This window comes from Condylura cristata, unplaced genomic scaffold (assembly GCF_000260355.1).
Source record: "Condylura cristata isolate star-nosed mole 26May11 unplaced genomic scaffold, ConCri1.0 scaffold00037, whole genome shotgun sequence".
Classification (NCBI taxonomy): Eukaryota; Metazoa; Chordata; class Mammalia; order Eulipotyphla; family Talpidae; genus Condylura; species Condylura cristata.
In genome coordinates this window covers 3,648,299-3,671,631 of record NW_004567138.1, presented here as the reverse complement: position 1 = coordinate 3,671,631, position 23,333 = coordinate 3,648,299, and the positions used below count along the sequence as shown (strand labels likewise).

Here is a 23,333-nt window from a genome sequence, read left to right as displayed (position 1 = left end):
ATTTTTTTTGGAACTCTAGGACCCAAGACCATCGCAAAGCTTGGGTTCTAACCTAAAAGGAACTAATCATCGTTCCTGTGACATGACATTCTGGCTTTTTAAGATCTGGGGGTTTCCTGAAGCATATGACTCCGCCATTGCGGCTTTTCTGAAGCATCCCATGAGGGCACATAAAAATGGAGTCTAAATTTACAATCTGACTGGGGGAAGGAAACAGTAATGTCACACTCCACTTACTTTAAAATATGTTGGCAATGCTCCACTAAATCACAAAGACAAGCTAATTTAAAGACTCTGGCCTGCTCAAAATCCCAACCAAGTCCCAGTCAATTTCAGGCTCTGCCTTGCCCAAAGCATATATCAAAGGGGCAATAATTTCATATTAGGTAATTGTTATAAATTAGCGTTTTTACTGCCCTTACAGTTGACAGGTTTGTTTTCAATGATTCTACGTTCGTTGGCAGAGAAAGGAAGCATGCTTATTGAATAGAACTAAAGAGTTTTGTAGTCCAGAAAGGAAAAATGAGTAGGTAGACTGAGAATGTCAATGTTTGTCTACTAGGCACATTTTATAAAAAAAAATATCATTTGGACTTCGATAATAAAAGAGGTTTAGTCTTCATTAATAGGACTGTTGCCTTGGCAACTTTCATCTCACATAAGTATTTACATCAGCCTTGGTACACCGTTCTGACACTAAGCAACAGCTCCTGTCTGCATCCATGTGTGTCTTGTCTACATCCATGCCTGAAATCTCCTATTATGTAATCACAGCCGCATTACTTGTCTCAGTAAAGTGATCTTGATGCCTACTCAGCCCCATACAAAACGTGTCCTATTTAGCCCCAAAGACATAATTTAGGGCCTCCCTGATGGAGCAGGGGTTGAGTGTCGGCACTGTAAGGCTATCACCAGCCACCGTGGCTTGAGTTCCATCCCTGGCCAGGGAGCTGACCCACATGGCGCAGCAGACCTCTCCTGTCTCGCCTGCTGCTCCCCTCAGCAATGTATTTCAATAGATCTGCCTGTTTTGCTCCCCTCTCTGTCTCTGGTGAATTCTTTCACTTCCCCACCTCTGTTACACTAGTTCTTGTATGCACAAATAAAAATAATTAAAATAATAATCTAAGTCCAATATAATTATATTATATCATATCATATATCATATCATATATCATATCACATCATGTAATAATATTATATTATGCAATATAATAATCTAGATCTATAATCAAAATATTATAATCTGAATCCATAATAATCAATGTATTATAATCACATAAAATATATTAAAAAAGACACAATTTAAAGAAATTTCTTGGTAATGTCAACTAGATAGAAGGTAGAACTGAACATGATGTTCTTGTGCAAAAAATGATGCAAAAACATGGGAAAGTATAACTTTGTATTTGCCCGCTCATTGGTGGAGGACAAGCCTGTGAATATTAACGTGCATCCAAATCATGCATTGTTGCCCTAAAACTCTTATTATCCTAGTTTATAATTTATTACCAAATGGCTGAAAGTACTTTCACACACCATGAGAGCATGAATAGGTACAGTGTATTGGGGGTGGGGGAAGGGTGTGAGGCGGGAAGGAGGAAACAATCAGGAACACTTGCCATTGACCTAGCACTTCCCATCTTAGGGATTTTCCTTGAGAAAATAATTGTGTAATTATAAAATAATGTTTGTGCAAAGATGTATAAGGGGAAAACTGAAAACAAGTCAAATATCACTAATGTTATAGTGATAGACTCTGGTTATACCTCTGGTGGCACAAGGGGTTGAATCTCAGCTCTACGAAGCTGTCCGTAGCCACTGCAACATGAGTTCAATCCCCAGCCAGGGAGCTGACCCACATGGCGTGGCATACTCTCCTGACCCGCCCACTGCTCCCCTCAGCAGTGTATTTCAGTAGATCTGCCTGTTCTGCCCCCTACTTTGTCTCTGGTGAATCCTCTCACCCACCAGGTCTCTGGCCTACACCCCAGCTCTTGTGTGCATGAATAAATAAAATACATCTTGAAAAAAAGAATATAGATAATATTGGGGGAGCATTCTGACAGGCACAAGACCAGGTGAGAATGATGAAGCACAGGTGTGGCCTCACCTGGGCAGGTGGCTACCCATCCTCCTTGGAACCTTGCCTTTGTGTACATGTATTATTTCCCCATCTATGGTTTTGAGTGTTTAAATTAATTATTATGCACCATACAATGAAAGACTAAGTAGTCATTGCTAACATAGACCTCAACTTCCTGACATGAAAAGAGGTCTACAAGAAATGGTCTAAGTTCAGCAAGCAGTTTATAAAAACAGGAAAATGAAAAAATCTACAAGATCTGTAATAGAATCAATCACTATGAAAACCAGTTGTGGTTAGAAACATCTAACAAAAGAAACTCTTAAATAATTAATTGTGGTAATTTATATTTAAGAAAATCAGAGTTAAGTTAGACCATGTAGTATTTCTCAAGGCACAGGAATAAGATATTAAAGAAAATACTGTTGTCTGTTTAAATTTGCTTGCTCTTCTGACAGGTATGAATATTGTTTGTGTTCTGAACAAAGCCATTCTCTGAAATTAACTTCATTTTCCGATTCAATCATTGTGTAACTCCAAAACGCATGGCAGATTGGCACTTCTCCAAATTCTCTAACTTGTTTTTCTAACACTCAGGGAATCTAAAGCATTTTATTTGCATGTTTAAACCAAACCTTTTGACTTTGGCAGCTGGAACTGCTTCGTGGTTGCTGGAGCTTGGGTCTACTCAAGTAAAGGATAGTTGGTGGCTTTAGACTCCTCAGAAAAATGAGACCATCGGATATTCTAGAATCCACTACACAGAGCACAATCCTTTTATTATTTAAGCCACGTTCTTATTTAAATTTCATCACCTGTATATGCCTGCTGATATCTACAAGTCGATATAAGTTCTCTTTTTAATATTCTATTTTTTCCAAGTCTCTTGTAAATTCCCAAACATGTTATGACCCCTTTTATAAATTTTATTTATTTTTTAATTTAATTTATTTTTTAATTTTTGCATAGACAAACTGGGAGGTAGGCCAGAGGGGTGAGGATTCACTGAAGACAGAGTAGGGAACAGAACAGGTGGATTTACTGAAATACACTGCTGAGGGGAGCAGCAGGTGAGATGGGAGAGGTCTGCTGTGTCATATATTGGTTAGCTTCCTGGCCGGAGATAGAACTCAGGCTGTAAGGATGATAGAGCTAAGACTTAATCCCTAGGCCAGCACAGAGGCCAGGTAGTAAGTTCTTGAAGACTAGGGCACAGGGTTCCTATGTGCAAACGGCTTCATTACAACAGAATCTCAATAACCACTATCGGGTAAAAAAGAGTTAACTTACTGTGGGGAGTATAAGAGAGAAATTCAGATTTTCAGCTAGATTGAAATAGACTCCAACTTTGCTCCTTACTAGATATATCATCATCTCTTATAAACAAGTCATCCAACCTTTCTGAGGTTTTGGATTTATCTCAAATGCTCCCTGCCTCAAAGGGATTTTCCTACTGATAAACTGAAGTCATGTTAACGTTTGTTGGTAGCAAAGTAGCTTAAACATAGTGAACCCTCCAATGAGGGTAGTTCTTTTTTCCTTCTTTACAATTGCCTCTCTTATTAAGAGGGAAAATGAAAATAAGACATTGATCTCCAGTGACTGTAAAATGTAGCGACCAACCAGATTTTGTTCATTTGTGAACCTTATCTACCCACCATTAGTCTACCTAAGACTAATATCTTACTGTGAGTATTTGGCCCATAAAAGGTACTTGCAGAACTCTGCACTCTAAATTCTTCTAAATTCACAGGCATATTGGAACCCTGGCCCCTCAAGTCACTGTGTGTGGGATCTCTGGCACCCCACAGAGCCCATTCTCTTCAGTTGTCTTTTGCTATTCTGTGACCTCCCTCTCAGGCAACAATTTCTGAGATGGTTTTCCCCTCTCCTGCTGATAACAATAAACATATGCTTGTAAAACGTTCAAATTACATGGATGTTTAGAGAATAAAGACATTCAATGAATCCATCCCCCTCCAAATGACCATTTTTGGCAATTCAATCCTTCCTTACTTTATTTTTAATACAGCAAATCTTTCTGAAGTGTATATCACCTTTTTACTCTTTTCATTCTTGTTCAGTAATCCTCAAAAAGCTCTTTCTGCCTCTTTTGTTCTATTTTTGTGGCACAAAGTTACTTCTTTAATTCTAATAGTCACTAAGGATAAAAGAGTACATTTACACACTTGTATAGAGAAAAAGAAAAAGCCTATATTTGTTAGCGAAGGTAGAAAAGAATTAGGCCCCACATCAGCAGAAAACAGCCATATTCTGCACAAAAATCCCCATTAATTTATTTCCTTATCTCTAACTAAACTTACATTCCCTGGCCCATATTAAGCCAGAAACAAGTGCTGGTGATGGTGTGGAGAAAAAGGAACCCTTGTACATTGTTGGTGGGAATGTAGACTGGTCTAGCTTCTACAGAAAAGAATACAGAATTTTCTCAAAATATGATTCAGCAATTCCACTCCTTGGTATTTATCCATGAATAAAAAGACCAATTCAACATGTTTTTTTTTAATTTAATGAACTAATACTTAATGAACATTACAGCACTATTTATAATAGTAAAGCTATAGAAACAACAACCTAAGTGCCTAAGGACAGAAGAGTGGATTAAAAAATTGGCATGGAATACTACTCAGCCCTAAAAAGGTGAATCTTGTGGATGAACATCTTCCAAGGTTCTAAGAACTAACTTATAATAAATTTTGGGGTGGGAATTCCCATTTAAAAGTTTGAGACTAGCTACATATAGTGAGGCAATCTGCTAAAAGTTTCACTGTCTATCCAGATAAAATTAAATAACTATAAAACTTATATAGCCATAAGTTAAAGACTCTTGAAACCAGGGAGAGCTGGTTACTAGAAATGTGCTGGGAAGTCCCAGAGAAAAATTTCATTTCTCAACTGGTCCTTTCGGGCTGCAATGTTAGTTCTTGTTGGTCCTAATTTTAAATGTTAATGATCGAAGGGAAAAGCAAGAGAAAAATCAGAAAAATAAAAAGTAACCCAGAAAAAAACAAGTAAAATTTTACTGATCATAGATCTATCATGATCACAAGAAATATCTCAGATAGAGCTCATGAAATTCCTATTGGCATTGGCTGTAGTCAGTAATTGATGGATGTTCGTGTCACTTATGAAATCTCTTGTCTAGCATTCTTGGGCTGCCTTAGAGCTCTGGTTTCTCAACGGCTCATTACCTCAACTACAAAACAGGAATGAGAATGAAAAATGAGTGAGGGACTAGATACAGTGTCAGGGTTATAATAAATTCAGAACTTTTTTTTATATGTCTGACAAATAAAATGCTAGTCTGTTTCTCCATATTTCAGTTGCCAATTCATGATTTAAAATCTGGCCTTGGTTTTTAAGAATTAATTCAAATTGTTAGACATACAGAAGAGCTAAAAAGACTCCACAAAGAAAATACAAAAGACAATATTACTTAGCAATCAAACAAATAATAAGAGGTGTATGAAAAATACACAATATCCCTTATAATCAGGGAAATGCAAATCAAAACCACAGTGAGATACCACCTCATACTAATGAGAATGGCCTACATTAAAAAAAATTGGCAACAACAAATGCTGGTGAGGATGTGGAGAAAAAGGGACTCTTTCTAAACTTCTGGTCCAGTTTGCTGGAATGCAAACTGGTTCAATCACTATGGAAAGCTGCGTGGAGGACCCTCAAATTACTAAAAATGGAGCTACCATAGGACCCAGTAATCCCACCCCCTAGAAGCTGCCCAAAGAACACAAAAACATTAATTCAAAAGGAAACTTGCATTCTTATGTTCACTGAAGCACTGTTTGCAATAGCTAAGATAAGGAAACCACCCAAATGCCCCTGAACAGATGAGTGGCTTAAGAAGATGTGCTCAATATACACCGTGGAATATTACTCAGCCGTCAAAAGATAAACATGCCATTTGCAGCAACCTGAATGGAGCTGGAAGGGATCATGCTCAGTGAAATCAGTCAGAAGGCAAAAGAAAAATATAGGATGGTTTCATTTATAGGAGAACTATAAGGAAAGTGAACAAAATGTCTGAGGGGAAAAAAGACAAAACTATCAGGCAAAGTATAGATCTGAGGCATACAGCAAGGGAGAGAGGAAGAGAGAGGAAGAGGGGGTCAAACAGGGGAAGGACAAGCAAGTGGTACTCGGTTGACAGTTCACAGGTGATGTGGTGATGGAAGATTTATGAGGATTACACCTAAGGGAAGAAATCTAGTATTGTACAAAAATGAACAGATATGTAAGAAAATATATATATATATTCATCATCCACTGATCCAACAATTTACTAGTAATTTGACTTCTTCATTGAAACAGTCAATTTCATTCATTCACTTAGCATATGTGCACGGTGTTGGACACTGAGAGACAGGGGAAGCAACAGGCCTTAAAATAGACCCCAACACTCAACAGGTGGGCTTGAAGTGATAAATCATACCACCTTCTCTGTATGTCAATCTGTTTTAACGAAAACATTTGAGTCAAGTATCTGTATTCCAAGTACTTCATAATTTTAAATATTTACGTTAAAAAATGTTTCCTGAAAGGAAAGGAGTCCTCTGGCAAATACCTATGACTGAAAACTATTAATTCACCACACTGTTTTCTTTCACATTAAAAGATCTGCTAGGGCTTCTTTGGTAGCACAGGGGTTAAAGTCTTAGCACTATCAAGCACCAGCCACTGCGGCCTCACTTCAATCCCCAGCCAGGGTTGTGACCCACATGGCACAGCAGACCTCTTCTGACCTGCCTGCTGCTCCCCTCAGCAGTGTATTTCAGTAGATCTGCCTGTTCTGCTCCCCACTCTGTCTCTGGTGAGTCCTCTCATCCCCTTGCCTCTGCCCCTGCATCACAGAACACACACAGAACTAGGGGTACAGGCCAGAAGTGCGGGAGGTATGGGGGTGAGAGGATTCACCAGAGACAGAGTGGGGAGCAGAACAGGTAGATCGATGAAGTACACTGCTGTGGGGAGCAGCGGATGGGTCAGGAGAGGTCTGCCAAGCCATGTGGATCAGTTCCAGGGCTGGGGATCGAACTCACACTGAAGTGGCTGAGGATAGCTTGCAGTGCTGCACCCTAACCCGCTGTGCCACCAGGGAGGGCCAATAAATAAATCCTAAATTTTTTTTAAATTTTTGCATAGAAGAACTGGGGTGTAGGCCAGAAGTATGGGAGGGTGAGAGGATTCACCAGAGACAGAGTGGGGAGCAGAAAAGGCAGATAGACTAAAATACACGGTTGAGGGGAACAGCAGGCGAGATGAGAGATCTGTTGCACCTTATCTGGGTCAGCTCCCTGGCTGGGGATCGAACCTAAGCCCTAGGGGTGATAATGCTGAGCCTCCAGGGAGGCTCCCTAGCTTCCAAGTCTGGTTTCTTACCAGATATCCCCCAAAGCTCTAAATGGGCACATGAAATTAGAACACCCAATGAAAGAGACAGGGATGACACGCTCTGCAAAAGAACATCCTTAAGTTACACAGTGGTCACAGGGAAGCCCAACTAAGGCCACTGACCTAGCAGCACATGGGCTGTGAGTCAAAGCCTCTGGATGGCGAAGAGCATGGACAACAGTGGCAATAAACATTCTCCATCTGCTTGGAGAGAAATGATGACAGACTTCTGAATTCTGTCGGTCTAGTGCCAGGAGCACAGTGAAGAAAGACCAGGCTGACAGGCATCCAGTGTGGTGGGCAGAAACAAAGACGCCCGAGGGGCTTTCATCATCTGTCCTACTGCCTGAGAGCATACTGGGTGTCCCCTGCCTCACTCAGGTCACACTAACATGTGACAGACACACAGGGAAGCCCCAGCCTCTCGTTCACTAGTGACTGAGGGATTTTCATGTTGTGCCAATTTGGTAGGGTCATTGCAACTGCTGGAGTATGCAGAGGGTGGCATGGAGATGGCAGGTAAGTGCCACTGGCTTCTCACCAGGAATTCAGTTATGCACAAAGGGGTGCGTGAGCTGCCCCTGAAAGTCAAAGCCAGACTTCTCCAGGTCTGGAGAGATTGCCAGCACTGGCGTTGGTGCTCTGCTCAACTCATCACCCACCCTCCCTTGCTGGCAGTTTCCTTCTCTGAAGAAAGAGAGACCGAAGTAAGGAAGGGAAAGGAGGACAGCAGGACAGAAGGAGGGGATGATGAAAGGAAGGGGAGAAGGAACACAGGAGAGAAAGAGAGGTGGGAAAGAGAGGGAGGATGAAAAACACAAAGACAAAGAAAAGGGGATGTGTCTGGGGTGGTGATTTCTAAACTATTTCCTTCTCCAGTGAATCAACTAAACTGTCTAAGTCAGTAAGAAAGTAGATTCTCAGTTTAAAGCCTATATGAAATCTATGGCATGATTCTTTTTTTTTTTTAATGTATCAACAGGGCAGGTTTATTATTAAAGTGGAGAGAAGAATAAAGACACTTGCACAGACACAAGTGAGCAGAAAAAGCTGCCCCCAAATGGACAGGTTTGTTTAATTTGAAAGGAAACCTGCACTCCGAGGTTTACTGTGGCACAATTTACAGTAGATAAAATACTGGAAACAACCTAAATTCTCAATAATAGATGACGGATTAAGATGTGCTCACTCTCTTTCTCTATGTATTTGTATATACACACAATGTATACACACAATGTATACACACGTATGTGTATATATTGACATACAATGGAATACTACTCAGCAAGAAAAAGGTAAACTCATGCCATTCATGTCAACATAGGTGGAGCCTGAAGGGAATATGCTTAATGAAGTCAGTCAGAAGGCAAAAGAAAAAAAATATCAGCTGGTTTCACTTCTAGAAGCAACATAGGGGAACCAAATAAGGGAGCGGGGGGGGGGGGAAAGAAGAAAAACTAGTAGGCAACTATAAATTGGGATCAAAACAGGGGAGGGAAAAGTATAAGGGATTCTGGTAATAGTTCACAGGTTATTTGGTGGTGGTGGGAATTTTAGCGGGGCTGCACCTCAGAGGAGAAATCAAGCATTGTACAAAAATGAACAATGATGTAAAAAAAATATATAAATATTTAAGAAAAAATAAAGAGAGGCCTGCAGAGTCCCAGGCGGCAGCCCAGGGAAGAGAGCTGCCTCTGCTGCTTTGCAAAGGGAGAATGTTGGCAGCAAGACACACCTGCATGGGCACAGGTGGGCAGGTGTTTTGTTTTGTTTTTCTTTTTTCTCTTCTCTTTGTTATATATCTAGTACTCTCTGTTGAAGGGTTCATGAATTGGGCAGCAGGTAGGAAGGCTTGCATGAAATGGATTTTATGGTCAAAAAGACAGGGAATGTGGTGATGGTGGGTGACTGGGCAGCTCTGGGGGGACTGGTTTAAAGTTCTAATTTTAGGAGAGGCTGAACCTGTGATTATATTTGGGACCAAGTCTTGGCCTTACCTTGGCCTTACTTCAATTGACCTGTTGTTTCTTTATTTGAATAGTTCCTCCCTTTGGCTATAGTCTCTCCTAGCTATCTGACCAAAGGTTAAAGAACCAGCACCACCCCCAGCTTCAGTTTCTGTTGTTACTGGTCCCCGTGGTCTCACAGCTCACTTAGACCTGGACTTCAGACTCCCATTCTCTGTTCCTTCACGGAGGTTCCAGTTTTAGGAAGATTTTTTTGTATGGTGGCTAGCAGTTGCAAACATTAATGCTCTTTAAAGATTTATTTATGCATACAAGAACCAGGGTGCAGGCCAGAGGTGTGGGGGGTGAGAGAATTCACCAGAGACAGAGAGGGGAGCAGAACAGGCAGACTGACTGAAATACACTGCTGAGGGGAGCAGCGGGTGAGTCAGCAGAGGTCTACTGTGCCATGTGGGTCAGCTTCTTGGCTGGGGTGTGAACTCATGCTGCAGTGGGTGCTGATTGTGCTTGATAGTGCTGAGACTTCATCCCTTACACCACCAGAATGGCTCCCATTTAACGCTCTTAAGAGACTGTAACATGCCAGGGGTTATGATAATGCTAAGTAGGATAATTTGTTTGACGTGCACTTCAGAATGAGGGTGCCAAGATCCAAATCAAGCAAAGATAGGCTTCACTAAAGGAATCCCCTCTTTTTTTTTTTTTTTTTTTAAGATTTATTTATTTGTGCATACAGAACTGGGGTACAGGCCAGAGGCTCAGGGGCGGCGAGAGACTTCACCAGAGGCAGAGTGGGGAGCAGAACAGGCAGATGGATGAAGTACACTGCTGAGGGGAGCAGCGGGCGGGTCAAGAGAGGTCTGCAGCGCCATGTGGTCACCTCCGGGGCAGGCGGGAATCGAACTCATGCGGAAGTGGCTTTAGCTTCTCAGTGCTGTGCTTTAACCCGCTGCACCACCAGGGAGGGCCAAGCCATCTCTTAAGAAACTGAGTTTCAACTTCTCCAGAAGTGTCAAGCCAGGTACTGCGTATTGTGTAGGTTATAACACAGACAACTTCCTCCTTTCATGAAAAGACCATCAAGATCAATTACTTTAGCTGGATTGCTGAAGGAGCCATTTCTTAAGCAGCAGATTCTGCACCAGCTTCAAGAGTTAGGGAGTGACTGCAGCTTTGAGACCAGAAAAATATAAAGGTTTGTAGCTTATATCAGTGTTTTTATTCTGGTTACCCTTGCCGTTTGTTCCTTTGTTTGGATAGAAGTGGTTTGCAAGGTTCTCTGGGCTTGGGACTGTTAATCAGAGACAGAGAAGTGGATGCCCTAGGTTTGGGGTCAGAGTTTGTTCCAGAGGGGCTGAGTTTGTTCCAGAGACACTGAAGCTCTGGACACAGCTACACAATCACCAGCACTGTTGCAAATCCAACAGCAGACAGGCAGATGTCTTTACATAAGTCATCATCTCAATCTTTGCCACTCAGGGAATGTAAAGGCAGAGAGATCCTTTGGGACTGAGATTGCCAAGGTATTCTATGTCTAATTATAATCAAAATAAATATTGAAATCAAGACAACTAGCAGGAAACTATAGGTTAATGGGACCACTGTCTTGGCTGAAAAGTGTGTAGGAGATCTATGTCTGATGGACTGTTTCGGTGAGTCAACCCCAAATCTGTGCTTCTGATCATTTTTTTCAGCAGAGGGAAGGAGGGTGTCTATACAGACCCATGATATGAGCCACCCAAAATGCAAATGTCACTTTTAAATGAGTATAAGTTACCCAAAAAGTTGTTCTCAAATCAAAGGAGAATAGGGGAACACTTAGTAAAATAAATACAGAGGCATGTTTGTATTATTTATTCTGGAAATAAAGCTCTTGCAAAGGGAGAAATCACTTGCAGGTGTGCAAGACCAAGGACGACAGATACACGGAGGTCCCAGGGCCTTTTTAAGTGGAGGAGTCTGGATTTTTTCTCTATGATGGCAAAACAGGGTGATAAATTATTTTAAGCTTTATTTTTATTTACTCAGGCATACAAGAACTGGAGTATAGGGCAGAAGTGCAGTGGGTGAGAGGATTCAGCAGACACAGACTGGGGAGCAGGACAGGTGGACTGCCTGAAATACACTGCTGAAGGGACCAGCGGGAGTGTCAGGAGAGGTCAGCTCCTTGGCTGGGGCTATTTTATCTTCAGTGTGTTGTGTATCTTTTTTTTTTTTTTTTTCTGATTGTTTCTGATTCAGGTGCTTCCCCTGGCCCAGGTCAAGATGCTTTTTATAATGGTGATGCTGCCCTGTTGCAAGTTCTTCATTTGGAAACCCGATAGCTCTCTCATGCTTTAAGGCTGAGACAACAGATGAGTCACTGGAACAGGCTGTGAGAGCTGAAGGCCCTTGGACGTGATGTCATCCAGCCTCATTACTGAGGATGTGAAGGGATGAGCTCAAGGTCATGCTGTGAAAAGCAGAGTGAGCGCTAAACTCCAAATCCAAACTGCTAGGCTAGTGAGAGAAGAGAAAGCTCTAACTTTGTCACTTGAAACTCCTTTCCTAAGGAGTGTGACATAAAATGAGTAAAAAATATTGTAGATGATTTAAGCAAATGGCAAAGACTAGAACCATGATTGTGAACCATCAAAAATGAGGCTATGATAATTGTCTCAAAATGCTCATCCTTTTTTATAGCTGAGTAGTATTCCACATTCCACTGTTTCTCATCTACTTGTGTCTTTTGGCACATAGGTTCTTTTCATTGCTTGACTACTGTAAATTATGCTACAATGAGCACAGGAGTGAATATTTCCCTTCAAGTGAAGGATTTTTGTTTTCTTAGGGTTGGTATCTAAAAGTGCAATTACTGGGTCATATGGTAGAGCTACTTTAATATTTTGAGAAATCTCCATACTTTTTCACATAGAGGCTAGAAATCTGACTGTAGAACAGTTTACCGAAGGGGAGGAGGAAGAGGAGAGGTTAAAATGGGGGAGGAGCACTGTGGGCTAAGGTGGAAGACTAGGAATGTCTTGGTGTAATGTGGACAACAATATCTGAAGGGAATCTTATCCTCTAAATCATAAACATTGTAAATCTGTTACCACAATTTTAAAAAACCCCACTAAAATTGTGTGTTATGACTTTTTCCTTTATAAAGCCTGGGAGCTCACGCACATAATATTTTGTAAGGCCATTTAGTCATATCATGTGTGAGCATGATATACTGCTTAGTTGATTTTTATTGTTCTTTTGTTCAAATTGTAGTTCTCTTGCTTTTAGTCACCAATGAATTGAAGAATGTTTTCTTTTTCTCCATGTTAATCAAGGTTAGGAAATAATTGCTGAAGAGTTCCAGCAACATTTAAAATGTAAATTCTATAAATCACCCTGAAGGGTCTGAATTAGGAAGATATACATGATTTGGAATTGTTTTAGGTTTGTCAAATCATCTAGAAAAAGAGTCCAGATTAGTTCCATATACCATGAATAACACTAGGACAGCTTTATTTAAAAAAATCACATTAGTCCATTTAAGGATGAGTGATGTCTGACCAAGGGCTTGGAATTATTGTATGCCCAATTTCTAGAGAAGCCTTTCCTTTTGACATGAAGGGCTCTATTTACTCCAAACATCTATTATAAAATTATGTGTTGTTTATTCTTTTTTAAAAGGGGTGCAATCTGTGTCAGTGGGTTGAAGAGTAATTTAAATAAGCCCTTTGGTTTATGTTGCATATAAGAAGGCTTTACAAGATCTAATCTTTTCTAAACCTGTTATGTTCTTTGGTTCAGCAGAGCTTCCTAATTGTAGCTATTAGTTCCCCTTTTTTTGTGGTCTGTTCTGTCAATAGACTATTGAGTGTTCAGTAAATTAAGCCCAACCAGCAGCCAACACATCAAGACAGACGTTAAATCATAGCTTGGCTGCCCTTATTCATTACTAGTATTTGGAAACAGCTTTTAAGCACAGGAACAGGATTTAACATGATGCACATTTGTGTCATTCTCAAGTTTCCATACTGTACAATCAGGTATGTGAGGGTTTTTTTCTAGGCAACAGGTGTGTTCTTGGAACAAAGTTCAACCCCCATTTCTGGTCTATGTGAGAAGCAGCAGCTGCAAGCTTAATGTCAATGACACATGGTTCTATAAGAGAAAAATAAACTACTTATTGGGTGTATTAAAGCAATAGACAGATGGAGGCGAGCTGCCTGCATTTTCTTTTGTGTTGTAACACCAGAGTCTGAACTTAGATGACAAGTGTTTTTTGTTTTTTTTTTTTCCTCTTTCTTTCCCTCCTTCCTTTCAAAAAAATCTAATTAGGGAAAAACATAAATTTCTTAAGCATTACAGACACATTATAGAGACTGTTCCTTTATGTGAGTCACACTGTTCTCAAGCTGATGGCTACAAAGAAGAAACAACATAACATAAATCAAACTACACTGACTAGCATTTGTACATGGAGCCCAACCAACAAAGCAAAAGCACAACACAAAAAATAAACAAAGCAAAACTCATAAATACAGAAAACAGCATGGAGGTGGCCAGCAAGGAGGAGTTGGGGGGGGGTCAAAAGAGATGGGGACAAGCGGCACAGAATACCAGTTCATAATGGTGACTGGAGTTCACAGGGCTGGACTGTGTATTGTGAACGCTGCTAAGAGAGAAGATCTGAAAAATTCTCATTGCAAGCAAAAAAAGGTAATGACTATGTGTGACACTGGAGGGTAACTAGACTTATTGTGTGCTCATCTGGCAATGCAGGAAACATTAAATCATTATGCTATGTACCTGATACTAATACAATGTGAGGGGACAGACCTCCATTTAAAAAAGGCGAGCCACACTTTATATTTACTTATATTTATAATGCACTTTATTCTAAAGACAACTAAAAACAACTGTTTACTGTGCAATTTGGAGAGATTTAGGAGACAAATGCTACTTTTTTTTTTACTGTAAGTTTAACTATGCTTCTGTATGGACTCCTTACTCTCTAGTAAAAACATCCATACAGAATTGTGTGAGCTACTACTACTAAGAGTTATGCTGTGGACCTCTGATGCGTTAGGTGAACATTAACAACAGTAATCATAATGATACTGTAACTACTGTAAGAGTGTCTAAGAGAATAAAAGTTAATCACTCAAAAATTTCTTTCAGTATATTGTGGGTAGCAGTCTATTTATATGTCAGCATTCAGATACTCTTCTGCCTCAGACTATAGTGAACTCAGCCACTATATTACTGCATACAGCTTTCTTGTGAGCACGAATATTGAGCTCAAGAACAGACTAGAGTAATTATGTCCCATTACACAAACTTTTCTAAAATTCAGGTATATGAGCATCCCCTACTTTTTAATAATTAAACTTTGTTATTTATTTATATTGAAATAACATTGTTCTATAATCGGTTTCAGGGGTATAACCTCATAAACCAACATCTCGGGGGTTAGCCTCTTTTGCCAATGGGTAATTCAACTGGAATATTTAATAAAAGTAGGCATCATGAGAACCTTCATTTTTCTTAGATGTAGCAAACAAATGCACGGCAAACATGATGAGATAAATACCTATTTAATTACACTCTGGAAACTCTGGTATAACCCGAGTCACCAGATCACCTGAAAGACTGGTGTTAGGCATTGTACATATGTCTAATTGGGGGGGGAGCAGAGAGAATCCCTTTTTACTTTTTTTTTCTCTTACCCCAAACCACAACTTTATTCTCGAATCAGGTTTTCTGTGAATCTATACTGAAAATGGTTTTACTGGGATTGTCTCATGGCTAAGAAATCTATAAGCAGATGGATTTGGAATTCAATCCTCTGTGAAAAACAAAGGTAAATGAAAAAGAAGAACCTGGTGATAAATTTCTCTTTGCTTTCTAATTGTTTTGGTTATTACATTCAATTTTCATTAAATGCATGCAAGTAATGACTAGCTTCAGGGAAGACAGTAAACATATTAAAAGTATTAAAAGCATTTAAAACTAGGAATCTGGCCTAAATATCATTAAAAATTTCTACCAATCCAGTTTATTAAATTTCATTATTTTGCTTTTCCTCAAGCTGCTGTTTTAAAAATGATAAACAATATGGATAAACATAAAATTTATCAGCTGAACTATTTTTTTTTTAAAGATTTTTTTTTTTTTAAGATTTATTTATTCATACAGAACTGGGGTACAGGCCAGAGATGCGGAGGGTGAGAGGATTCACCAGAGACAGAGTGGGAAGCAAAACAGGCAGATTGACGAAGTACACTGCTGAGGGGAGCAGCAGGCAGGTCAGGAGAGGTCTGCCGTGCCATGTGGGTCACCTCCAGGGTGGGGATCGAACTCATGCTGAAGTGGCTTTAGCTTCTTAGTGCTGTGTTTTAACCTGCTGCACCACCAGGGAGGGCCTGAACTATTTTTTTTTAAAGATTTATTTATTTATGCATACAGAACTGGGGTACAGGCCAGAGGTGCAGGGGCAGCGAGAGGATTCACCAGAAACAGAGTGGGAAGCAAAACAGGCAGATTGACGAAGTACACTGCTGAGGGGAGCAGCAGGCAGGTCAGGAGAGGTCTGCCGTGCCATGTGGGTCACCTCCAGGGTGGGGATCGAACTCATGCTGAAGTGGCTTTAGCTTCTTAGTGCTGTGTTTTAACCTGCTGCACCACCAGGGAGGGCCCTCAGCTGAACTATTTTTAAGTCTACAGTTCAACTGTGTTAAATATATTTACAACATTGTGTAGCAGATGTTCAGAAAATTTTCTGGAGTTTAGTTTACATTGCAAGACTAAAACTATATACCCAAAAAACAACAAATGCTCATTTCTCCCTTTTCCCATTCCCTAGTAGCCACCATTTTTCTGTCCATTTCTGTGAATTTGACTATTCCAGGTATTTCATACAAATGGAACAACAGTGTATTTTTCTTTTTGGCTTACTTCCCTGATCATAATGTGCTCAAGGTTCTTCCATATGGCATGGGTCAGCATTTCTTCACTTTTTATGGCTGTATACTACTCCAATCTGTGTACATAGTATTTTCCTTACCTATGCATTTGTCAACTGACACTGGGTTTGCTTCCACTGCTAGGCAATTGTGAATAATGTTGTGAACATGGATACACAAATGTCTCTTTGAGAACCTGCTTTCAATACTTTTGTGTGTGCATATATATTTAAATAATCCTCTTCATGGAGGACAGGGGAGGAAAGTACTCACATGAGTCTCCACGTCCCCAGCAAGGACCTTACTCTTCTTTAGGAACTCAGCCACCATGCTGTTCATCAGCTTATCAAAGGCTTCCACTGAGGGTGCCACACCTTTGGAAGGAGAACACTGTTACTCCCTGATGATTTAATGAAAAGCTGGTATAGCCTTACCCTAGGAACTATGGAATTCTAACAACATTCATGCCATCATTGTATCCACTAAGTTTATTCACTCAATCAGGATTTTTCAAACACTTCTCAAGACTCAGGGAAACGTGTTTTCCTAGTTTTCATCCTATTAAGTACTTCTACATAATTTCATTGGATTCTTCCTCAAACTCATGAGCCACAAAGCACCATCATTTGATTGATGAAGAAGTGGAGGTGCAAACCAAGCACTTGACTTGAGCAGTTATATGCCAAATACTGGCATCCAGCCTTACCAATGGGAACCCAGTGTATTCTCTTCTCTGTTGAAAAGCGCAGATGCTACATGACCTTGCCAATGGTTACCAAGATTACCCATGACCATGAAAAGATAAACTTTGGGAAATAATAAGCCCTGGAAAAGAGAGCCGATTTCTCACATTTTGTTTCTTCTTCACTTCCCAGGGGGAGGAGAGCTAGCTGTGTGGGCACAGAGATGCACATTACATCTTGCTGCCAATTACTGCAAACGCTGAGGTAACAGTGGCCAACGTGGTGTGCTCTGCATTTCCCGCTCTGCTTTCTACTTGACAGAAAAATATGTTCCTGACCTTATGTGCTTGATATTGAGGAGGGGAATAATGGGAAACGTGGCACCATGAGCTATTAAAACACAAATTCAATCTTAGAATCTCCTTCCTTATAATTGGACAGAAGTATCCAGGCTCATACACTAGAAGGAACTCCTTCTGCCTACTTGGTCATTTGCACAGGCCCAAGAACACAGCTTTCTAGATCTATATTAACTTCGAAGCAGCTATTAGAGCTGTGTTAGTTATCTTCAAGTTTAGAATGCAGCATGTACCAACTTCTAGAGCCTCAAAGAGGTGCAAGCCCAAAAATTCCTTACGGATCCACATGGAAAGAGATCAATTTGTTTGCTGCTATGGGAGAGGCCCGAGAGGCCTCTGCTAAGTATTTACAGGGGGAGAAGAGTTTAGAAATGTGACAGGGGCTTGCACATAGCAGAAGGTACTGTGATAAAAGGGAATATATTTCAATTTCCTTTCATCACTCAGCTCTGCTCACACCTCCTCCGGGCAGCCTTTAATGACCCTTTTCTCCCCAGTCTGTACCCTTTGAGCATCCCTTAATCAAAGCATTTCCAGCTCGGAATGGTAATGCACTGGGACCAAAGGTTCTGGGGGATTAAGACCATGTATAATTCATCTTAGACACCCCTGCACCTACACGGTACTTGTCACTTGGCATGCATCCAAAAATAGTTCAGCCATTGTTGAGCCAAACTTACCTGATGGTGGTGGTGGGGGACATCGTCACACATGTTTACAGGTATCATAAGAAAGGAAGTCATTGATCGGTGCATATTATGAGTTTGTAAAGAACTAAGTTCCTTATACAAGTTTCGTTTTAAGTAAGAAATTTTCAATTTACTTAGATCATTGTAATGATATGTTTATATTTATAAGGCTAGAGGTTGTCCTTAGGATTTATTTAAAACAATTTAGAAAGTTGCCAAGCTTATTGAGAAGAAATGAAAGAGATAGATGGTGTTTTAAGATTTGCAAAAATGTTTTAAGGATGTATACCCATTAAGACATTTTACTAAATACCACTGACCCAACTTCATTTCAAGGAGGATTAATATATCGCTGGCTAAGTTTTAAAAAAATCTTCCTTTAATAACTGATCTAGAATGATTTGCTATATTAAAAGATCTCTGTTCAAATACTTAACTAATTTAATTATGAGCCTTCCAATGTTATTTAGCTTATCAATTTTCCCAGAACATTCTTTATTTTTTTTTATTTATTTTTTTTTAAAGATTTATTTATTTATTCATACAGAACTGGGGTACAGGTCAGAGGCTTAGGGGCGGTGAGAGGCTTCACCAGAGACAGAGTGGGGAGCAGAACAGGCAGATCGACGAAGTACACTGCTGAGGGAAGCAGCGGGCGGGTCAGGAGAGGTCTGGCTCGCCATGTGGTCTCCTCCGGGGCAGGCGGCAGGCGGGAATCGAACTCATGCGGAAGTGGCTTCAGATTCTCAGTGCTGTGCTTTAACCCGCTGCGCCACCAGGGAGGGCCACATTCTTTATTTTTGAAAAAGAAGATTTTTTTTTTCAAAAAAAAGAGAAAGAAATGTAGCCTAATACCACTTGAAGTGAAACAAGGTTCAAACTATTGAGTGTTTTTTGTCTTCCTTATACCCAACAACATTACACAGCATCCTGGAAACTGGATTTTAACTTTATTTCATGCATTCACAGCATCACCTTTGTGGTCAGCAATTCTAGAGAAATGTCTTTTGATCACCTGATGCCTGAGGTATAAGGAAACAAAGTTACTGAAGAAAACATGAACATATTTTCTTACAAATAAGGTTTACTGCCTCTCATATGCCAACTGTATAGTTAACAAAAAGAGGCTTAAAATGAAATCATAGATGTGTCTCAGTTGATGTGGAAAAAACTTCCAGGCCCCCGGCAGCCTTTCTTTAAACAACACCCCTTTCAATTCATTCAAAGCATTTTAATTTTCATTATGTTCAGGGGGACAAAAAAAATCCTGCCTGTGTATTTGTGCCCACACAGTAATTTTTGTCCCTGGGCATGTAATACAAGGCACAGTTCCAACCACGCTTGAAATTCTAGAAGCCCCAATGTGGATCTTGCCTGGTGAAAGCTTTTTTGGAAGCCTCTTCTTCCCCAAGGCTTTTCTCAGCCCCCTAAAGCCAGACAGAATTCAAAATGGGTCAGATAAGGAGGAAATGCATGTGAGAGAAGAATAGACATGCCAGATTAAATACAGATCGTCCAGTTACATTTGAATTTCAAATAAATGATGAATAAATTTTAGAATAAGTACCAGGCAGTATATCCCATGCAGGATTTGGAACTTGCTTATACCAAAAAGAAAAAAACAGGGTGTTTTATCTGAAATTCAGGTTTCATTGGGTATTGTGAATCTGTGTTTGCTAAATGTATTTTATCTGAAATTCAAGTTTAACTGGGTGTGCTGAATTTTTATTTGTTAAATCTGCAACTGTAGACAATCTGTAGATTATAGAGTTGGCCATATATGGTATTCTTTTAAAGAAAGTAGCAAATTTTTATTTTTAATAATGTAATTGAAAAAATGTAAAGTGTGTCATGAGTCCATCATTTTAAAAGCATATTGATTGGCAATAGGCAAAGGTAAAATAATGTGATGTGGTCATGTTGTATCAGTCATCTTTGATTTCACATCAGACTAGCTTCCTTTACAACTCCAGTGTTTACACGGAATGAACTGAACTCTATTAAGTTAAAAGCATCAGAATGATAATTCCCTCCAATTTACATTCTAATTGGGAACTTTGATTTTTTTTATTATTATTACTCAGAAAATATACTTAGTCACTGAATGCAGAACAGCAACAAAAACAGCGAAATATGTGAAAAAAAATTTGGCATATGGGTTTGCTTTTAAAAAGCGCGCACACTCTGGCAATTTTTGTGGATTGTATGTTGAAACTTATTTCAGGGATTGTTTGCATCTGGTTAAAGTCATGGTTACACCTAAGTCAAGAAGCAAAGAAACTCAAGAAAGTAGATCCAACTATCTTGTGAGAACTAAATGATGGGGACAAAAGGAAGTGACATAAGCAGAGCCCCAAAATGACAAGAGTTTGTGGTCCTACCTCCAATGACACCATTGATCTCCCCACAGTTCCCAGGAGGCTGGTGGGACCCGACAGCCAGCAGCTCCAGGCGGCAGACAGCTCGCTCCAGTCTTTCTATCAGCCCATGCATCTCCGCCATTCTAGAAAAACACAGGCACCAGTGGAGTGGAGGCCATGTGAACGCCAGGGAGGATTAGCAGGCTGACACTATTAAACTTCACAGCAGACCGAGGGGAAGTGAAGTTACTCAGAGGGGCTTTGCTTACCTATAGAATATCTCTATGTGTCAGAAGAATATGGGATATTCAAAAGGACAGATAACTTGGGACAAGAACACAACAAAATCAAAACAAATAATACACTTTTCTATTCAGTTCAATGACTGGTTTATCAGTCTCATGTGCGGTCCACAAATATTCACTGTGTTGACAACATCAGCAAGTGTCTCCTGGATATTTCTGTGTTCTAAAATGCGATCTGTGACTATCAACTGACTTAAAAATCGTGCGCATATATGTATCTCACTGTTCATACTGTCAACACTTACTGTCACTATTTCCAATAAATCTTTCTGTTAAAGCACAATTCTCCAGGGGACAGTAGCCTCATGGATAATCCCTGTTGACTCAATTACCTTTTCATCCGCCTAGCGCAGGACAACTATAAGCTTATCAAACTGTGCTTTTTTAGCAGAAAAACAGAGACAACAGTTTCAAGAGCTAAGGGAGTCAATTTAACATCAGTTTGGTTCAGTGTTTCAGATTACTGATTTATTTTAAAGTATAATTACTTTGAATGATGGAGATTTTGATTTAAAATATTAAAAATAGGGCCTTCCCTGGTGGCACAACAGGTTCAAGCGTAGCACTATGAAGCAATCCGCAGCCACCACAGCATGAGTTTGATCCCACAGGGTGCAGCAGACCTCTCTTGTCTCCCCCTCAGCAGTGATTTCACTAAATCTAGCTGTTCTGCTCCCCACTCTGTCTCTGGTGATTCCTCTCTCCACTGCACCTCTGCCCTGTATCCCACTTCTTGTATGCATCAATAAATATATATTTAAAAAGATATTAAACATGGGTTAATTCCCTTGTCTGCGGGTTAGTTTTAGATGCAATGGAGTTTTAAGTGAGATGGTTTTTGGAGACAGAGGTCTTCACTTTCGGTTGGGATGAACAGGGTTTGAAATCAACTAAAAGCGGGCTGCGTATTTATCCTTTTCACTTCCAAACAGATTTTAGATGGCTACAGTGAATGAGCATAGGGCAAGCACTTCAGAAGCTTGGTCCTGGGGTGTAGTAATCGAAGGGAACCTCTGAAGAATGAAGCCCAATCTAACTTGGCCAAGTTCATGAGTCCAGCTTATAGGTACCATAGCCCTGGCCAGGCTGATTTATGACTACTTTTGGCAAAATCAGGTTGCTGTTGCAGAGAATGAAACATCCCTCATCTTAAGCAGTAACTGCAGTTCTTCTCACTCTTATGAACTTTCCCAGCACAGTCTTGAGCCAGAGAGGTCTCCGCCAATGCCACTCTAGAGTGCAGATAAATTTTATTGTGCTAATTGTGTAAATATTTTGTATTTCTGCTGGGAATTGGGTAACGCATTCTCGTTTGCATTTTGTGTTCCGTTAGTTTGAGCTAAAACACAATGTTGACATGCCAGTGCCATTTTTAAAAGCAAAGTTATACTTATCCAAACAAGTGGAGAGCTCTGTGATTCTGTGCCCAAATGTCAGCCAATCATCAGCTATGGAAGGGGGTGGGCTCGAGGGTAGCACTGGGGGGTGGGGGGTGGGGTGGGGAGATTCACTGTCTATTTTGGAAAGTCATCTCCTCTCAAACTGCCAGCAGCAACTCTTTCAAAATATGGGGCAGTGTTCTCTGCCTGGCTGAAATCAGCATCTAATCCCAAGGGGATTCAAAATTAGAAGTTTCTCATCTATTCTTTTCCTCTTAACGTCAGAGCTTTTGCTTTCATTGCAATTGGAAAAAAAAAAAAAAGGGAAAAGACATTTAATTGAATCCTTTATGTAATCTTGCAAGGGAGCAGGGATCCTGTAGGTGGGTGAAGGCCATTTGAGAAATGATAAAAGCCCCTCAAATCTTTTAATAGTTGCCCATCTGTTCCTAGTTTTCAGTGTTCCCTGTTACTCAACTTGCCAAATGTTAACCACCGCAGACCTAGACTCAGAGAGGAAAGTATGTGTTTGCTTAGTTAGCAAGCTCCCTGTCTCCCAACAGAAAAGCACCAACCACCTCCAGCAGCTCGGAAAGCTGTTTCAGGGAGACCTGTTACATTTCACACGTAGGACTACCGTCCCTCGCTACCGCTTAATCAGCCTCCCTGACAAGACCCAAACTCACACTAGCTGATAGGGCTCCATCTGTTGAAAGACAACAGGAGTTAGCCCACAAGCTGCAGGACCCAGCAGATTGGTGTGGAATGCAGTCTAAAAGTGATCAGATGTCACTTCACATAAAATCACCAGGAAGCCAGGTCTTATCAGAGCCTCTTAAGAGGCCAAAATACAGTTCATGCAAAGGGGCTGGAAAGATGCCTCTGGCTTTAAAACTTTAGAGCAGTATCTAAGAGAAAAAGAACAACTGAAAGAGGGAATATACCAGAAATGGTTGTGTCCCCTACACACACACACACACACACACACACACACACACACACACACACATCCTCAGCTGCTACTCTGGCTCTAAAGAAAGGGGCTGGAAAGATGCCTCTGGCTTTAAAACTTTAGAGCAGTATCTAAGAGAAAAAGAACAACTGAAAGAGGGAATATACCAGAAATGGTTG

General features: G+C 40.3%; 1 protein-coding gene across 1 annotated transcript in view; it reads right to left on the bottom strand.

Annotated features, from left to right (window-relative positions):
- The window catches only part of CAP2 (CAP, adenylate cyclase-associated protein, 2 (yeast)), a 141,352-nt gene that overhangs the window by 99,552 nt on the left and 18,467 nt on the right, over nt 1-23,333 (bottom strand). The window contains exons 2-3 of the mRNA XM_004693286.2: nt 20,540-20,661; nt 16,701-16,801 (exon numbers count right to left, since the gene is read on the bottom strand). Coding sequence (XP_004693343.1) covers nt 16,701-16,801; nt 20,540-20,660 — 222 coding nt within the window. The 5' untranslated portion in view covers nt 20,661. The remainder of the gene's footprint in view (nt 1-16,700; nt 16,802-20,539; nt 20,662-23,333) is intronic.